This window comes from Thamnophis elegans, chromosome 2 (assembly GCF_009769535.1).
Source record: "Thamnophis elegans isolate rThaEle1 chromosome 2, rThaEle1.pri, whole genome shotgun sequence".
NCBI classification, from domain to species: domain Eukaryota; kingdom Metazoa; phylum Chordata; class Lepidosauria; order Squamata; family Colubridae; genus Thamnophis; species Thamnophis elegans.
In genome coordinates, this window is record NC_045542.1 from 155,337,847 (window position 1) to 155,355,660 (window position 17,814).

At 46.6% G+C, this 17,814-nt stretch overlaps 2 protein-coding genes across 2 annotated transcripts in view; one reads left to right on the forward strand and one right to left on the reverse strand.

Moving 5' to 3' along the window:
• The first annotated feature begins 5,898 nt into the window (after positions 1–5,898).
• Positions 5,899–12,292, forward strand: LOC116504256 (vesicle-trafficking protein SEC22b-B-like). Its single transcript, XM_032211181.1, has 5 exons — positions 5,899–6,108; positions 7,201–7,310; positions 7,829–7,989; positions 10,920–11,066; positions 11,821–12,292. Exons 1-5 carry the CDS (start codon positions 6,034–6,036, stop codon positions 11,976–11,978), a joined length of 651 nt encoding a protein of 216 aa, XP_032067072.1. The 5' UTR covers positions 5,899–6,033; the 3' UTR covers positions 11,979–12,292.
• Positions 12,293–14,378: 2,086 nt separating this feature from the next.
• The window catches only part of NOTCH4 (notch receptor 4), a 72,351-nt gene continuing 68,915 nt past the window's right edge, over positions 14,379–17,814 (reverse strand). The window contains exons 25-26 of the mRNA XM_032211125.1: positions 17,778–17,814; positions 14,379–15,486 (exon numbers count right to left, since the gene is read on the reverse strand). The exon at positions 17,778–17,814 is cut by the window's right edge and continues 61 nt beyond it. Coding sequence (XP_032067016.1) covers positions 15,139–15,486; positions 17,778–17,814 — 385 coding nt within the window. The 3' untranslated portion in view covers positions 14,379–15,138. The remainder of the gene's footprint in view (positions 15,487–17,777) is intronic.

The window sequence follows — 17,814 nt, forward strand, 5'->3', positions numbered from 1 at the left end:
AAGTGGCACGTGAAGCCATGTTGCCCGGCACACGCAGCCTTGCCCGTTTGTCTCCCGGGTTTCTGGCATGCACGCACAATCAGCTGTCCTTTGCATGCGGGGCAGTGCCGGAATCAGTTGTGCGCATGCGCACCGGCTTTTCTGGAACGTGGCCCCGATGAGCACACGCAACATTTCTGCGTGACCTTTTCAGCACTTAGTTCGCCATCACTGTCCTAGGCAGGCCTAGTAAATTAGACCTAGAATTTATTTGAAAATGACGAAATAGATGTAGCTGCTTTCATTTGCCTGAGAAGAAAAGAGACAGGGTTGATGTGGTCTTCTTATTCTTAAACATATTATGGATCCTGTTTTATTAAGAATTGTTGGGTCTGGCCGTCAACCCATGCAAACCAGCATTCTGAGTCACACTGTGGCCTATTGGCTGTGTTGGGGAAGGCTCACAAGCCTAGATTGGAGAACAAGCGCCTTCTCCTCCTCTTTCTCCCAAGTCACAGGACTTTTTCAGATCTTGGGCCCCCTGGCAGTCTCTCACACAATGTCTAGGTACGAAGTCTCTGCTGTGAGATAGATAGCCATGTCAATTCCTTTCATAATTAAACTATATGTAGGTACATCTCCTTCCAAATATTTTTAAAAGAGTAGTTGAAATGACATAGTAGTCCTGTTTGGGGGAAATACGGTGTTCGTGCACAAGAGAAAGTTTTGGAATTTATAAAATTTGAAGGGAAGGCATTAAAACAGAGTTGATCAGCCTTGACAGATGTAAGATTTGTAGACTTTAACTCCCAGAATTCCCCAGCCAATATGGCTGGCTGGGGAATTCTGGGAGTTGAAGTCCACGCATCTTAAGTTTGCCGCAGTTTGAAAAACTCTAATTCAGTGCAATGTATTACGTGCAATTCACTTTTTTTCTTTCTAGCAGTGTTTCTCAACTTTAAGATCTGTACACTTAAACTCCCAGCTGGGGAATTCTGGGAGTTGAAGTCCACAGATCTTAAAGTCACCAAGATTGAGACATCCTCCCTTAGAATCCACCCTTGGAAGGTATGATGGCTAAATCAGCACCCACAGATGCTGTGTGGCCAAATCTGATTTGACAGGCTGATCTTTACTGTCAATATGTTGAAAGTATAATTCCCCAAATTCAATTCAATACAATACAATAGCAGAGTTGGAAGGGGACCTTGGAGGTCTTCTAGTCCAACCCCTTGCCTAGGTAGGAAACCCTATACCATTTCAGACAAGTGGCTATCCAACATCTTCTTAAAGATTTCCGGTGTTGGGGCATTCACAACTTCTGGAGGGAAGCTGTTCCACTGATTAATTTTTCTGTCAGGAAATGTCTCCTTTAGTTCTAAGTTGCTTCTCTCCTTGATTAGTTTCCACCCATTGCTTCTTGTTCTACCCTCAGGTGCCTTGGGAAATAGTTTGACTCCTCTTCTTTGTGGCAATCCCTGAGATATTGGAACATTGCTATCATGTCTCCTCTAGTCCTTCTTTCATTAAACTAGACATGCCCAATTCCTGCAACCGTTCTTCATGTTTTAGTCTCCAGTTCCCTTATCATCTTGGTTGCTTCTTCTCTGCACTCTTTCTAGAGTCTCCACATCTTTTCTACATCGTGGCAACCAAAACTGGATGCAGTATTCCAAGTGTGGCCTTACCAAGGGATTATAAAGTGGTATTAACACTTCACATGATCTTGATTCTATCCCTCTGTTTATGCAGCCTAGGGAGTTGGTGTTATCCTGATTTATCTAGATTTAAAGGCTATGCGGTGGCCACTCTTCCACATTTGTGTGTGCACATTTGTGCTTGCCTAGAAGTGGAACCGTAATTGCATTTTCTCACCAATTAAACTACTTCTCCCCCTGACATATTTAGCACATAAAAGCTAACAAAACCTGCAGCTGTTGACTGCTTCTCATTCTTCATGCACAATTGCGCTTTAATGCGGTCGTAATAAATTTTGTTGTGAAGCTATGGTGTTGTGTTCTGTGCAAGAGAGAGTTCAAACACAGGTGAGCATGTGGCAGGAAAGTGAATCAGGAATGAACAAATGGGGTGATGCTTACCACTAAAAATTCCCGTAACTTTAAGCTGGGTTAAAATGGTACCTCGTAGGGCAACAATTTTTTTTAACCAAGGTATCTCGAATGGGCTAACTTGCAAGATGCATCCAAATGACTCCTCTGGGTTTGAAAATTGGAAATGTTTATTAAATATTTCATGACATAAACATGATCATAGAAGTTTAGGCCATAATACAAAATGTCATAAAACATTTCCTCTGTTAATATTGACTGCTGTATAATTCAATACGGTCTACTTTCAAGGCAGATGCATCTCTGAAGGTCTCCCTGGATTTTTAAAGAATTTTTTAAAGTACATTAGAAGCTGTGCCATTGAGAGATCTGGTCAAGAAATATGTCTGAAAAATAACAATATCATTATATTTTTCTTTTAGACAATCATAGTGTCGCAGGTTGTCTAACAGGAAATAATAATGAATAGCGTGCCTATGTTTGCTTAGAATTTGCTTAGCCCCGATTCCTGATTTATTTAGACTGAGTGATGTATGGGTGTAAGCAAACTATTTATTCTTGTTTTGTTCCAGATAAACTAGGGATGGCTTGCTTAGAATTCTATCTGAACCTGGATTCCTCTTTTTTAAGCAGAAGCTGGGATTATGAATAGAATTAATTTAGATATCACAAACCAAAGTGACACGTTTATCACAAATTTAAATTATTTCTAGTTTCTTCATCTACTATTTGAATGAATGACATATGTAAAACAAGAATGTACACCACTATACTTTATACAAGGGCACCTGGAATAATTTAGGTTTATTCTATCTGAATGTGGCCAGTTAACACACATTTTAAAACAGGCAGTATTTCAATCATATTGTTGTGGTTGTCATTTTGACTTTTTGACCATATCTCACATCAGCCCTTTATAGATGTGTAACGAAGATAGGCACTTGCCACATATTAGAATTGCTTGTGGATTATTGCTGGCTATAAACAGTCCTCGATTTGCAGCCATAATTGAGCCTGTGATTACGGTTGTAAATCAGGGAGTGCCATGACTGCACTCGATTTTATGAACTTTTTTGCAGTGGTGATTAAATGAACTCCATTATGCCATTATCATCTGTCATAATCCCAAACCGTCACTAAGCAACTGGTCATAAGGTGAGGGCTACCTGTTCTTGACCAATCCACTTCTTCGGAGGTGAAAATTAATGGGGGAAAACAATTAAAACAGATTGTGAAAAGCAGAATAAATGGGGTGGTAGAGTTGACTCCTCAATCTGCCCCCATTGAGTTGCAGAACACAAACCCACTGTTTTCTGAGTGACTTTAATTCTTCGCATCTGAGAACTGGATTTAAATGTAATTTTGGGAAATAAAGTGCATTTAATACACACATGCAAATTGTACCCCCAAGACCTTAACTACAGGTAGTCCTCAACATACGGCCACAATTGAACCATCTAGATCAGGTGTGCAAAATCGTGTCGTCAAGGTGATGTCACCCGATGTATTGGGACTTTTTCCCCCTTAGCTAAACCGGGCAGGGCCAGGATGTGATACATCCAATCCTGGGGCTGTGAGTTTGACACCCCTGATCTAGATAGTTGTCTTCCTCTTTCAATAAGCTCTTTATCTCTGGTGGAAGAAATGTCCTTCTGAGTTCAGTTCCAAGTGGGGGAAAAGACACTGGAACATGAGGGCTGCTTGGAAAGATGGTTTAATGGTGGACAGGACCACGTGGCTTGAGCTCCTGAACAGAAAAGAGGGATCTCATGCTTCCAGATGTTGGGTGAAGAAGAAAAAGGGGGGGGGGAGGGCTTGTTGAGAGTTCTTGAGTTTTTTATACTCTCTGTTCGGTCCCACCTCTTGTTTCCTGTTCCTGTATAAGAAATGTATTCTGATTGGTTGTCAGACTCCTAGGGTGAGGGGGAATGTCTTACCTAACTTCTGTTGGTTGTGTGTTTTTTGAGTCCCAAGCTTGGTTGAGTTCCCAGATGCGATGTGGTGAGTTTCTGTTGCAGATGGGTCTGCCTAAAGGAGGTAGATCTTTGTTATGTAGAATAGACTGGCTCAGCCTTTTAATGGCCCATTGACAAAGGTGGGGGGAGCTACTAAGAGTGAGTCTGTTTCCTGCCTAAAAACATGTTTCTCTGGCTCCTCATTAACAAAGGTGGGGGGAATGAGTTTCTGCCTCCCTTTTAGGGGGAAATATTCTGCCCTTTTAATATTTCCTAAAATATTTCATTTTCTAGCAGAAGTGGGTGCTAACTTCCTATATCTCCTTAAGTGCTGGCATCTGCTATGGGCTATTAAAACTAGGGGCTGCTTTCTGCCTTTAAGAGCATGTTTCTCCATTTCTCCCTTTGGGGAAATATAATATTCTGCCTTTTTAAATATTTCACCAAAAAAATTCATTCTTCTGCGGGTGGGTGGGGGCTTCCCACAGCATCAAGCCTTAATTTCTTGATGATATTCTTGATACACAATCAGAAAGGTTAACATTTATGGATCTTTGCCTTGTTTTGAAAAGCTGTAGGAAGTTATCACCCAGCCCTCTCCCAGAAAAATGAAATATCCTAGGAAATATTGAAAAGGCAGAATATTTCTCTGGATGTGAAAAGAAAGAAACATGTTTTAAAAGACAGAATAGCTGCCTGTAGCTTCCTGCCCATCCCCACTTTGTCAATGGGCCATTAAGAAGGCCAAGCCAGTCCCTTTATATAATAAAGAGTTCTCCCCTTCAGCTCCAGAGTGATGGGATTAAGGCATGATATTGACCTTTTGCTCAACTGACCACATGGCATCTGAGAACTCAACCAAACCTGGATTCAAAACGCAGCCTAGAAGTTGTCCCTGCATGGCCCCATGGGAGTCTTACAACCAATCAGAATACAAGCTCAAGATCAAAGGCCAGAGAGGGCATAAAACCAGGGACTCAGCATCTCAGTCCTTCCTTCTTTTTTTCTCTACCAACATTGAAGCATGTGATCACCTTTTCTGTTCAGGACTCAAGCCGTGTGGTCCTTTCCACCATTAAAACCATCTTTCCAAGCAGCCTCAATGTCTCCAGTGTCTTTTTTTCCCCACTTGGAGCCGAACCCAGAAGGACATTTCTTCCAACAAAGCTAAAAAAGCTTTTGAGGCAGCAGAGCGTATACATTTATTTACCAAACGATCCAGGTCTGGTGTGTGTGTGTGTGTGTGCGCGTGTGCACTTTGAGATCTTATCTTGGGGTGGATTACCACGTGGCTCTCCCTCTGACCTCTTTGCAAGGCGGGGGGGGGGGGGGAGAATGTTCGACAAGTGGGATTGTGACGTCACAAATGGAACGTTCCTTTCTTTTTTAAACGTTCCATTCTACCGCGAAACCGGCTCGAGTTCTAACGAGCGACGTACAAATGGTTGCGCGATTAAATCGCGGCTCTTTCGCCCCCCCCCCAACCGCACCCCAGCCCCCCCAAGACCCACGAGCAAAACTTCCACGCGCGATTAAAAAAGAAAAAAAGAATGCCACCCCATCGCGCAAAGCGCAAGAGCCGTAATATTTTCCGCAGTTCTCGTTCCCCACGGCATCCTCCAGTCCAAAGACAACCCCCCCCCCCCCTCCACAAAGGCGCTCGGCCGAAGCGGAGAGGGGACGATCGGGGAAGGGAAAACTTTTTGCGGTTCCGCTTTTCCGACACACACCAAAACACACACACACACACACAAGTACGCACCGCCCCGGCAACTTCGCAAAAGTAAACTTCTCGCCTGTCTCGCTCCACCCCCCCCCTTTTTTTCCCCCAACCACACCCGCCCCCGCCCCGGATCAGCCACGTCAGCGGGAGACTCAAGTCCCGCAAGCAAGACTTCGCGGAGGCGAGGAAGAGGAGGTGGCGGGGGGGTGACGACCCGGGACACTGCCCCCTGCCCTGCCCTGGGCAGAAGATCCTTTTTCCACCCCCACCCCCTTCTCGCCCTCTTTCCCTCCCCCCTCCCGCCAGCATGGTTCTGCTCACGATGATCAGCCGGGTTCAAGACGGGCTGCTTTTGGCTGCCTCCATGCAAGAAACGGAGCAGGTAAATGGGGAGTGGGGGAAGTGGGGGGCGGGAGAAGAGGGGCGTCCTGCACCCCACCCCGGCTCTAACACCCCCTCCGATTGCTCAGCCGCCTCGGTTGTTCCAGAGCGCACCTGCGATTTGCTTAAGAAAACTCACAGTTTTCAGAAAGGCAGGTGACCGTTTTTATTGGAAAGAGAATGGATGGGTTTTCTCCCGCGGCTTTATTTGGTTTTTAAATAAATTTGGTTTTTCATTCTGAAGCCAGTAAAAGGCGGCTTTACCAGCCTTCGGGAAACAACGTGCTTGGTTTTATTTAGACGTATCTGTGTGTTTGCCCCCCCCCCTTGCTATTTTATTTGCTGGCAATTTGGGGGTTACCGTTTGCCCCTCCGTTAGGCAGAGTTGCGGGGAATGCAGGAGAACAGCAAAAGGTGTTTTATTCCTGGTTTTCTTGGCTTAGATTTCTGTTAGGACCCAGCAAAGTGGGCCCTTGCTCTTCCTCGCTAAATGCAGGAAGTCCTCGACTTATGACCAGGGTAGTCTAAATTCAGTTAGTCCTCAACTTACAACCACAATTGAGCCGTAATATTTTCTGTGGTTCAGTCAGATAACGGTGAAGTGAAGTCTGCTCCCATTTTACGAGCTTTCTTGACTGTTAAGTGAATCACTGCAGTTGTTAAGTCGATGACAGGGTTGTTAAGCAAATCTGGCTTCCCTTTTGACTTTGTTTGTCAGGAGGTCGTTAAAAGGGGATCGCGTGACCCCGGGGCACTCCCACCCATCCTAAATATGAGTCAGTTGCCAAGCAGCTGAATTTTGATCACATGACTACGGGGATTCTGCAGTGGTTGCAAAAGGATGAAAGACGGTCATAAGAAGTCACATTTTTCAGTGCCGTTGTAACTTCGAACGGTCACTAAGCAAACTGTCATAAGTCGAGGACTGCCTGTCCTGCAAAAGTAGAGTGTGTCATTTTCCCTCCATCACTTAGATTAGGGGAAATTACGGTAGGATTCTCCGGCCTGCTGCTGTTCACCGTTGTGAGGGATTATAATTTCTACTCTGGCTTTTTGAATGACAAACTTTTCCCCCACTCTCCTGTATCCGAAGTCAAATAGGAACTTCCAAGAATACCACAATCAAGCCAAGCAGCTTTTCCGAAAACTTGGGGATCATTCGCCAAATCGGTGTTCTCTGCAGGCTGGAACGATGACTTTTCAGTAAGTTTTTCCGATTCATAGTGAGATGGAGAAGAAAATTAGGGATTCAATTTACCGTGTTTTTCAGAATACAAGACACACCTTTTATCCCTCTACTGCTGCAGCTCCCTCCACAATTCATTTCATTTCATTTATTGAATTTCTATGCCGCCCATTCCCGGAGGACTCTGGGCGGCTTATAGAAATGAAAAAAAATAAAAAGAATTATCAATTGGCTCCACAATTGATAGGGCTTTCGGTTAGAACAGGTAGAGGAAAAAGAACGCTGTGCTAGGAGGAGACTCTATGGTGGGGGAACCGGACTTCCGGTTGGCTTCAGAATTAAAGGGTGGGAGGTGGGGGCTTCTGGTTAGGACCTTTGTGGCTCTTTGAGTGTTTAAGATTGCCGACCCCTGTCCTGCATGGTTGAGAATCTCCATGGACATTACTGTTTCCAAACCTACATACAGGTTTACTACTCAAATCACAGCCTTTCTCTTCTCGTTTCCCTTAATTTCTGCTGCATCTTTTCCCTACAGTTACCTGATCAGCCAGGGGATTTGTTACCTGACACTCTGTGAAGCTAACTATTCAAAGAAGTTGGCCTTCTCCTTTCTGGAGGAGCTGCAAACGGAGTTCTGGGAACTTTACGGGAAGAAAATCTCATCGGTATCGCGGCCTTACGCCTTCATTGAGTTTGGTGAGTGTAAAGGTGAATAGATTTCTGACAAGGAATCCCATCATATAGAGGTCTGCCACATGGCATCCCTGGACCCCAAATTGTCTGTCCCCATCTTTCAAAGTCATCTGAAGTCTCAAAACGATCCTGCCTTGATTTTCTTGTATGTAAACAGGAGCAAAGACGTTACGCCATGGGTTTTCATGGTCCTGATGTTCTACTCTTCTGCAATATAGATAGTCCTCGACTTACAACCTTTCATTTAGTAACCGCACTGAAAAAAGTGACTTATGGCAGGTTTTCACACTTATGACCATTGCAGTATCCTCGTAGTCACTTGATCCAAATTCAAATGCTTGGTAATTAGCTCAGGTTTATGATAGCTGCAGTGTCCTGGCATCATGTGATTGTTATGGCTGGCTACTGGAGCTGGCAGGAGATTCGGACAGTGAGGAGGTTGGGGAGGATCAGGGGCTAGTCCTGGAGTCTGGGGAAGGCTCTGATGAGGGCTCTGTGTTGGAGGCAGAGAGGGGGCCAGAGCCGTCTGACAGTTATCAGCTGCCTTCAGAGTCATGCATCAGTGAGGCAGATGAACAATTGGAGCCTGTTCCCAGTGTGTGTGTGCACAGAGTTGCCAGACGAAGGGAACAGCTAAAGAACAGGGGTCGACTTGGGAGTAAGGCCACAGGTGGATGATGAATGGCCCCTCCCAGAGGAAATAAAAGAGGAGCGAAAGGGGAGTGGAGTTTGCAAGAGAAAATTAGTTCGCTTAATTGGTTCGTGACTCTCAGAGACTCCTTGCCAAGTTTTAAAGATATCTCCCCGGCCAGATAAGGTCTCTGACTGTAAATTAAATAAAAGAGGTTTATCGGGACGAGGCCTCGGCTTCGTGCTGCTGGGAAGCCTAGGTCAGAACAGTGATCACCCTCTGACAAGCAGAGTCAATGGGGAAGCCAGATTCACTTAACAACTTCGTTACTAACTTTACTGCAGTGATTCGGTTAACAACTGGCGCGAAAAGTTGTAAAGTGGGGCAGCATTCACTTCACAAATGTTTCACCTAGCAAATGTTGGCCTCAAAAGTGGTCGTAAGTTGAGGACTACCATGTAAACAGCATTCCTAGAATTCTTCCCATGTCTGGTTTTTGACTTGGGCAACCCCCTAAGAGATGATCTTTCCTCAGTTCCCACAATTTCACTGTGTTGGATCAGAATTTCTCAATCTGGTAGTTTAAGATGTGCAAACTTCAACTCCCAGAATTCCTCAGGGTGGGGCCCAGAGATGCCACATTGCAGACCTCTTTATGATGGGATTCATTGCCAGAAACATTTCTTAAAGTTGCCAAGATTGAGAAGCACTTGTGTTGACTATTTCTCCTCACTTTCTCCGTGGGGTGCAAAATTTTATCTGGAACAATCATCTCCCAGGTTCCCTTAGATTAGAAGAAGTAAAATAACACACTGCCATCCAATGTGGTTTTCATAAAGCTGTGCTCTAGGCCCAGAATACCCTGGGATGAGCCTTTCCTGTATATTTCTGTTTCTGAATTCCAGTCGTTGGCGGCAGTGGTGAAATTCAATTTTTTTTTTTACTACCGGTTCTGTGGGCGTGGCTTGGTGGGCGTGGCAGGGGACAGATACTGCAAAATCCCCATTCCCTCCCCACTCTGGGGCCAGCCAGAGGTGGTATTGGCCAGTTCTCCGAACTACTCAAAATTTCCACTACTAGTTCTCCAGAACCTGTCAGAACCTGCTGAATTTCACCCCTGGTTGGCAGGGCAGACGAGCAGGGAAGCAGTGTGTAGAGTTATGAAAGTTGGATAGACAGGATCTTGGTCAGACCACCAATTGCCTAGATCAGGGGTCCCCAACCTCCTGTCCATGGACTGGCACCGATCTGCTGCATGCCAATAATTGGGCCGCGCAAACAAGCAAAGCCCCATCTGTGGGATGCAGGCTGCACATGAAACCACACCTCTTCCGGTCCATAGAAAAACCTCTTTAGTGCCCAAAAGGTTTGGGGGGGGGGGGGGGGCTCTGGCCTAGATAGCTGAAAGAGTGAAGGCTGCCTACAGTGACAGGCTGCAGATTGATTGAGTTTTCTGGAAAAGGGGTGTGGGTTAGCAGGTAAATTCACCGAGTCGGTCCCAGTCATTATTTCTCATCTTTATCGACCTGTTGGGATTGTGTGAGGATAAAAGGAGGGGGGTTGAGGTGGGAAAAAAACTTTACCAATGGAGGAATTTTCATCCAGGGGTCAATTTCTCCATCGATCTCTGGAGGAATATCAGGACCATGGATTACTGCAGAAATCAACAAATCCATGTTTAAGCGTGGGTTGCTTTGACATGCTAAAAGACCAGGGTTAGAACCAAGTTGCTTGCACTGTGTTTCCCTTGCAATCAATGGGATTGATGTTGTAATTTGCCCATTGATTTCAGTGGGACATTCAAATGTAAACACAACTGTATCTAACACAGATTTTGCCCACTGTTGAGATCTTGCTCAAGGGTACTCAAAGTCTTCCCAACTCAGATGCCCTATGGTTGGCTATGCTGTTTGGGGAGGATTCTGGGAGTTGAAATCCAGACCTCTGCCATGAATGCAGGGCATGACAAGGTTGTGGGATGCCAGGTTGTGGAAGGTTGATCTAGCAATAGCAATAGCAGACTTATATACCGCTTCATAGGGCTTTCAGCCCTCTCTAAGCGGTTTACAGAGTCAGCATATTGCCCCCAACAACAATCCGGGTCCTTATTTTACCCATCTCGGAAGGATGGAAGGCTGAGTCAACCCTGAGCCGGTGAGATTTGAACAGCTGAACTGCAGAACTGCAGTCAGCTGAAGTAGCCTGCAGTGCTGCATTTAACCACTGTGCCACCTCGGCTGATCTAGATGGAACAAAATACTTGGAATGCAAAGATATGAATTTTCTTACTTTTCCTTATCAGACATTTACATCCAGAAGCTGAAGAAATCTTACCTAGACACTTGGTCAAAACGCCATCTAAGCAGCATCAATACGGAGCTCCAGGACGTTCAGAAGATCATGGTGACCAACATTGAAGAAGTCCTCCAAAGAGGGGAGACCTTATCAGGTACAGGAAGGAGACCTACAGGAAGAGTATCTTATCTATCTTGAGAAGTGTGATTCTTGGATAAAAGTTTCTTGATCTTGAAGGAGTAGAAATGGAAACAGTGATTGGGTGGTGAAGAGCATTGGGATACAAACTGCACACACACACGGACACACACACACACGGACACACATGTATGTGTATAGAGTAGTGCGGTAACCTAGAAGTGAATCTCTCACTTCACAATAAGGCTGTGAGTTTGATACTAGAGAGAGAGGCAGATATTTCTCTCTCTAGACACAATGGGAATATACAGTATCTACTGTGGATTCCGCATTGGCAACAGGAAGGGCATTGGGCCAGTAAACACTCGGCTTCATTCAGTTTTCCCAACTCCACCTCAATGCAAGGGTCATTAAAAGAATATATGTGTGTGGGTGCACGTGTGTGTGTAGAGAGAGGGAGGGAAGGAAGGAGAGAGAGATGGAGAGAGAGAGAGAACACTAGCTTTGCTGGTTGAGGAATTCTGGGAGTTAAAGTCCACAAGTCTTAAAGTGGCCAAAGTTGGAGACCCCTGATCTAATCTGTCTGGGGAGGCCATTCAAAATGGCTGATGCTGCTCTTGAGCAGCCCCCTTTCCAAACCTTGCCCTCCTTCCTCCTCCTCCTCGAACCCTCAGAAGTGGGGAACCACAAGCAGCTTTTCCTGGCAAGGCTGAATAGGAGGAACGATGACTGAGGCCATTGTGTTTTCTTTGTCTTCTCTCCTTCTTCAGCTCTGGACTCCAAAGCCAGCAACCTGTCCACCCTCTCCAAGAAATACCGCCATGATGCCAAGCTCCTCAACAGCCGCTCCGCTTACGCCAAAGCTGCCGCCACCGGCCTCATCTTCATGGTCCTCCTGCTCTACGTCCGCTTCTGGTGGCTGGTGTGACCCAGTCTCCCCCTTTTGTTTCCAAGGCCCGGTGTGACTTGGGCTTTTCCTTTGAGGAGAAACATGGAAATACCCCCAAAGTTCACCACTCGGGACGATGTTCTTGTTTTTGGCATCACCTCCATTCACGTGGTTGGCCGTTGAATGGCAGTGCAAGATGCCAAGTGGATCTATGACTATTTATAATGGGGGGGGGGGGGGAGAGAGGCTGTCCAGCCTGCCTTTCGAAAACAAGGAGAAATTTGTGGCTTTCCATAGATCAGCTTTTTTTTCAAACACAGCCCTACAGCGTTGTCAACGGCTAGCAGGTTGATAGTGTCATAGGCCCCTGCCGCAATAAATCTGTAGTTTTGTATGTTTTTTTTAATCATACTACAAGTCTCCCAGTCTGTGTTGCTAGCAGCATACTGAGCTGTTCTGACACCCCTGCGCCCCCCCCGCCCCCCCGCCCTGTGAATAAACCAGACCACAGGCTTGGCCTCAGTTCAATTACTGAGATAACGAATCCTTTGGCTGAGGGCCCAGGCAACTCATGTTCAATAGAGTAGCTCTGCAGCAACCCAGATAGTCCAAATGAACAGACATGGCTAGAATACACAGATAGATTTTCTTAACTACTAATTCAAACGGTTGTTTCCTGCAAATGTCCCTTCCCAACGCCTCACCTATAATCTCTCTTGGGAGGGGCCAATCAACAACCACCTGTGCTTAAATCATCTGTGAGTCTGCCTACGTAGTTGCTGCTTCCATTTCTCAGCCCTTCTCAATCTAGCATCAGGGACAAGCTGCCTTTGATCCTCCCCACTGCTCCATGCCTCAGGCGCCTCCTGGTGGCCAACCAGCCTCTCTGGTCCCTGCTCTGAGTCTGAACCCTGCCCAGGGTCCTCCACATCTTCCAGGGCAGACTCATGGTTCCTTGCTATCCGAGGTCAACCAGATCCTGCTGGGCCACAACACCGAGCCTATGTTGGAGTTCCTCCCTTACCAGAGGGAGCCCCCTTGCGGAGTACTGTGAATCCATTACCATGGCAACTCCACAGCACTGTACAGTAGAAGCCATTTTACAGCAGTATGGTAGAAGAAGGTACAACAGGCTGTATCTTAACAGAATGCACACCTCCCCGAGGGGTGTTAGGGGTGTCTTACCCCCACAATATTTTTTTTCCAGAGAGTAACGCATCTCTTGATACGTTTTATCCCTCAGACCTTCCACCATTTTTGTTCTCGGTCTCTGGATTTGCTCAGTCTAATCAATATCTTTTGTTAAGTGAGGCCTCCAGAACTGGACGCTTGAGGTCTGACTAAAACTGTATATAGCAGGAGTATGACCTATTTTTTCTTGCTGGTAATCCCTCTAGTGATGCACCTCAGATATAACATTGCAAATGCATTTGCTAGCTGTCTTGTTTGCTTGCAAGGAAGTTGACATCATGGTTTGCAAGCTGGGAGATGGAGACGGAGTACCGTATTTGTCGGAGTATAAGACACTCTGGAGTATAAGACGCAAGGCAATTTTTTTAAAAAAGTTTTTGCATTCTGCAAACCTCCCAAAAACGGCCTGTTTTTCACAAGAACGGGCCCATTTCTTTTTTTAAAAAAGGGCAGGAATAGTTCTTAGGAAACATGTAGACTATTCGGGGGGGACGAGCAAAAAATGGCCTGTTGTTTGTGAAAACGGGCCCATTTTTCATCAAAAAAGTCATTAGGAATCTTACAGAGTACTCCTGGGGGTTGGGGGGGGGACACATTTGAGCAAATAATGGCCCATTTTTTGTTCATTTCTGCCCTCCCCAGCCACCAGGAGCTCTCTGAGCTCTCCATAAGGGTATGCACGGCCATTTTGGTGAAGGGGCAGTCCTTCAGGAGGCAGAAAATGCTGTATTCGGTGTATAAGACGCACCCAGATTTTCAGCCTCTTTTTTGAGGGAAAAAAGTGCATCTTATACTCTGAAAAATATGGTAATTATTACTGTGAAAACAGGTGAAAATTTTCACCTAAGGCAGTGCACCGAAGCACCAAAACCTGGAAGAGAGCTGGCGGGTGCGCATGTGCACAGGATGGTCAACTGCACTTCTGGGTTCTGTCACACGCATGCACACCCACCAGCTGGTCTTTGCGCATGCACGTGACGGAACCCGGAAGAGAGAGGCTAGCTGCACGCACATGCACGCCGTTGCTAGCTGCACTTCTGGATTCTGTTGCACGCATGCGTGAAGACCAACTGGCCGGCGCACAGAACCCAGAAGAGAGCGGCTGGCCGGTGCATATGTGCGTGACGGAACCCAGAAGTGCAGCTGGCAACGGCGCGTGCGCCCACAGAGCATCCTCTGCAGGCCACCTAGGTTTGCCATCACAGACCTAAGGAATCTTGTATACAAATGAAATCACCAGGAACTGAATTCAGTTTGGGGGAAGTTTTAACTTTTTATTTTGTGCCCGTAGGCTTTTTCACACTGAATGTAATAATCGGTAGCAACATTCCATTCTTTAGAGAAGTCCACCTGGCACGTTCTCAGTGGATGGTGAGCTGAATGGCAAAACACTGGAATGAACAAGTTAGAAAAAATGGGGTGGAAGGTTTGAAGAAACCTTCTAGATTGAGATCATCTATTTCCATCCCACATCTGCTTTTTCTGCCTTCCATATATGTTGGACTTTGACTTCTAGAATTCTCAGCAGCCTAAATTGCCAGGTTATTCAATCCTTCCCTGCGAAGAGAGCAACTCTGGAGGCCGCTGTAGGAAGACAGCTGGGTAGCAAGTCTCAATGAGTTTGAAGAGACGTCCTCTCCGGTCAATGGCCGAATTGTGATCTTTTCCTTTCTCCTCCTTCCCAAATGGGCTGAAATCCTGCTGTCAGGGCCACTGCCCCGAATTCTCAGAATTGAAGTCCAACACATCTGGAAGATGTTCTGGGGAAGATCTAGCAAGGTGGGATGACCTGCCCCTCTTATCTGCTTCAGATTTTGTAAGGTGACCTTAGGAGTCACACATGTGACAGCAGAAACATCTGGAGCTCTTTGAGGTCACTGCTGGAATTTCTTTATCTCTCCACACTGCCCTTGGATATTCCGCCAAGCCAAGCCACCGCCCTGCGAATTTCGCTGGGCCCAAGGCTGTCACCACTGACCCACAGTGTCCTCACACAGAGGGTGAGGATTCACTCCACCGCCTGCCCCGTGGCCTCTTCTGATGGGGTGGCATCCTTACAAGGTCCCTCGTTCTCTGGAACGGGAGTTAGCTGGGAAGGCTTGTGTGGGTACGGCCATCTGTGCAATTTGAAGGAAGGCTGTGGGCGGGGCCTGTGTGGTGAAAGCTGGCCAGTCCCAGGAGGAGGGCGGGATGTGTCCAGGAGAGAGAGGATATCGTGGTGCAGACGCTCAAGTGCAATGTCTTTGGGGAGGCGACCCATATGGTTGCGGAGGTTCTGCTTGGCGCCGTGTTGCAGAAGAAGACTTGCTGCTTGATAGCTTCCCTCCCGGGCAGCCAGGAACAGAGGGGTCTGGGCCTGCAGACAGAATGAAATGGGACAAAGAAGAATTAGGGGTGCCATGAAAGCAGGATTCCAGTACGAGCCGAGGTGGCGCAGTGGTTAGGGTGCAGTACTGCAGGCCACTTTAGCTGACTGTGATCTGCAGTTCAGCGGTTCAAATCTCACCGGCTCAAGGTCGACTCAGCCTTCCATCCTTCCGAGGTGGGTGAAATGAGGACCCGTATTGTTGGAGGCAAGTTGCTGACTCAATTTGCTAAAAAAATTGTAAACCGCCTAGAGAGGGCTGAAAGCCCTATGAAATGGTATGTAAGTCTCATAAATAAATTTGAGAGGTTGCCATGAAGAGGAGGGAGTTAAATTATTCTCCAAAGCACCAGAGGGCAGGGCAAGAAACAATGGATGGAAACTAATCAAGGAGAGAAGCAACTGGGAATTAAAGAGAAACTTAGTAATTAGGACAATTAACCAGTGGAATAGCTTTGCCTTCAGAAGTTGTAGGTGCTTCATCACTGGAGGTTTTTAAGATGGACAGCCACTTGTCTGAAATGGTATAGGGCTGTGATGGCAAACCTATGGCACACGTGCCACAGGTGGCATGCAGAGCCATTTGTCCAGGCACACGAGGCATTGCCCTGTCAGCTGGCCAGCGCGACTTTGGCCTTCTTTTGAGGCCATTTTTCGCCTTCTGGAGCACGAAAAACTGGCCCTACAAGCAAACCGGAAGTTTGGGAACATACTTCAGGTTTGCTCATAGGACCGGTTTTAGCCCTCCGGAGCTGTCAGGAGGTTTCCCTGAAGGCTCTGGAGGGCAAAAAACGATCATACGAGCAAACCGGAAGTCTGTTCCCAAACTTCCGGTTTGCCCATAGGGCCTGTTTTTCGCGCTCCGGAGGCTTCAGGGAAGCTCCTGAAGCCTCCGGAGGGCCTCCGAGGGGGGGACAGAGGAGGCTGTTTTCACCCTCCCCAGGCTCCTATAAAGCCTCTGAAGCCTGGGGAGGGCAAAAAAAGCACACCCAAAATAGGGGGGGAGTGCTTGTAGTGCCCGCATGAGTGCTGGGATCATGCGCATGGCATTATGGGTGTGGCATGCCCTCGCATGACCCCCCGCGCTCCCCCCACTTTTGGCATGCAAGCCACAAAAGGTTCGCCATCACCTGTATACGGTCTCCTGCTTGAGCTGGGTTGGACTAGAAGACCTCCAAGGCCAGCTCCATTCCAATTGATTGATTAATTGATTGAAGCGCTCTATTCACAGGCATGGTTTAGTCAATGATTGCAGTTAGGTGAGGGGACTGCACAACCCACATAAGGCCCCCAATAATGTATTTAATACATTAATACATTTTTAATACATTTTCTCTCTTATAAGGGATTCTTTCAGCCTCGTGGCACGACAAAACCGCGGTCCACTAAAGCGCGCCCGATTAAAGCGCATCGCTGACGTCAGCAGCAGCGCAACAACAACGACCGCGGAGAAAAAAGGGCGCTTTAAAAAGCGCTTTTAAAGCAAGCCGATTCACGTTAGGGTTAGGGTTAGGGTTAGGTTAAGGGTTAGGTTTAGGTTTAGGGTTAGGTTAAGCGTTAGGGTTAGGTTTAGGGTTAGGTTAAGGGTTAGCGTTAGGTTTAGCGTTAGGTTAAGGGTTAGGGTTAGGGTTAGGTTTGGGGGGGTTAGGTTTAGGTTTACGTGTTAATTTTAGCTTGACCGCTCACAGCGTGCTTTTTTTGTCACGCTGTGATGACGTCAGGTACGCGGTTTCGTCGAGCGCGCTTTAGTCGACCGCGGTTTTGTGGTGGAACCTTTCAGCCTAACCATCAGAAGGCAGGTCAAGGAACAATGGTTGGAAACCAAATAAAGAGAGAAGCAATCTGAAATTAAGGAGAAATTTCCTAATAGGACAATTAACCAGTGAAATGGCTTTGCCTTCAGAGATTGTGGGCACTTCATCACTGGAGGTTTTTAAGAAGAGCCTGGACAGTCACTTAGCTGAAATGGTAGTGAGTCCCTTGCTTGAGCGGGGTTGGACTAGAAGACCTCCAAGGTCTCTTCCAGCTCTGTTCTATTCTTCTTCTAAGTAAGAGAGGACCACATCCTTGATTACCAAACCCAACTGCAATAGTCCAGGTTAGGAATAAATGAATTTTTGAATTATGATGCACTCGCTGTCACTCAAGTTCAAGCAATTTTATTGCATGGCGTTTTTGCTTAAACGTCGTCAACACAGGTAGTCCTCGACTTGCGGACACAGTGGAGCTCAAAATGTGTGTTGCTAAGCGAGACAGGTGTTAAGCGAGCAAAGGAACATTACCTGATTATCTAGAATGTCCTTGTCAGCTCCGTTGCTC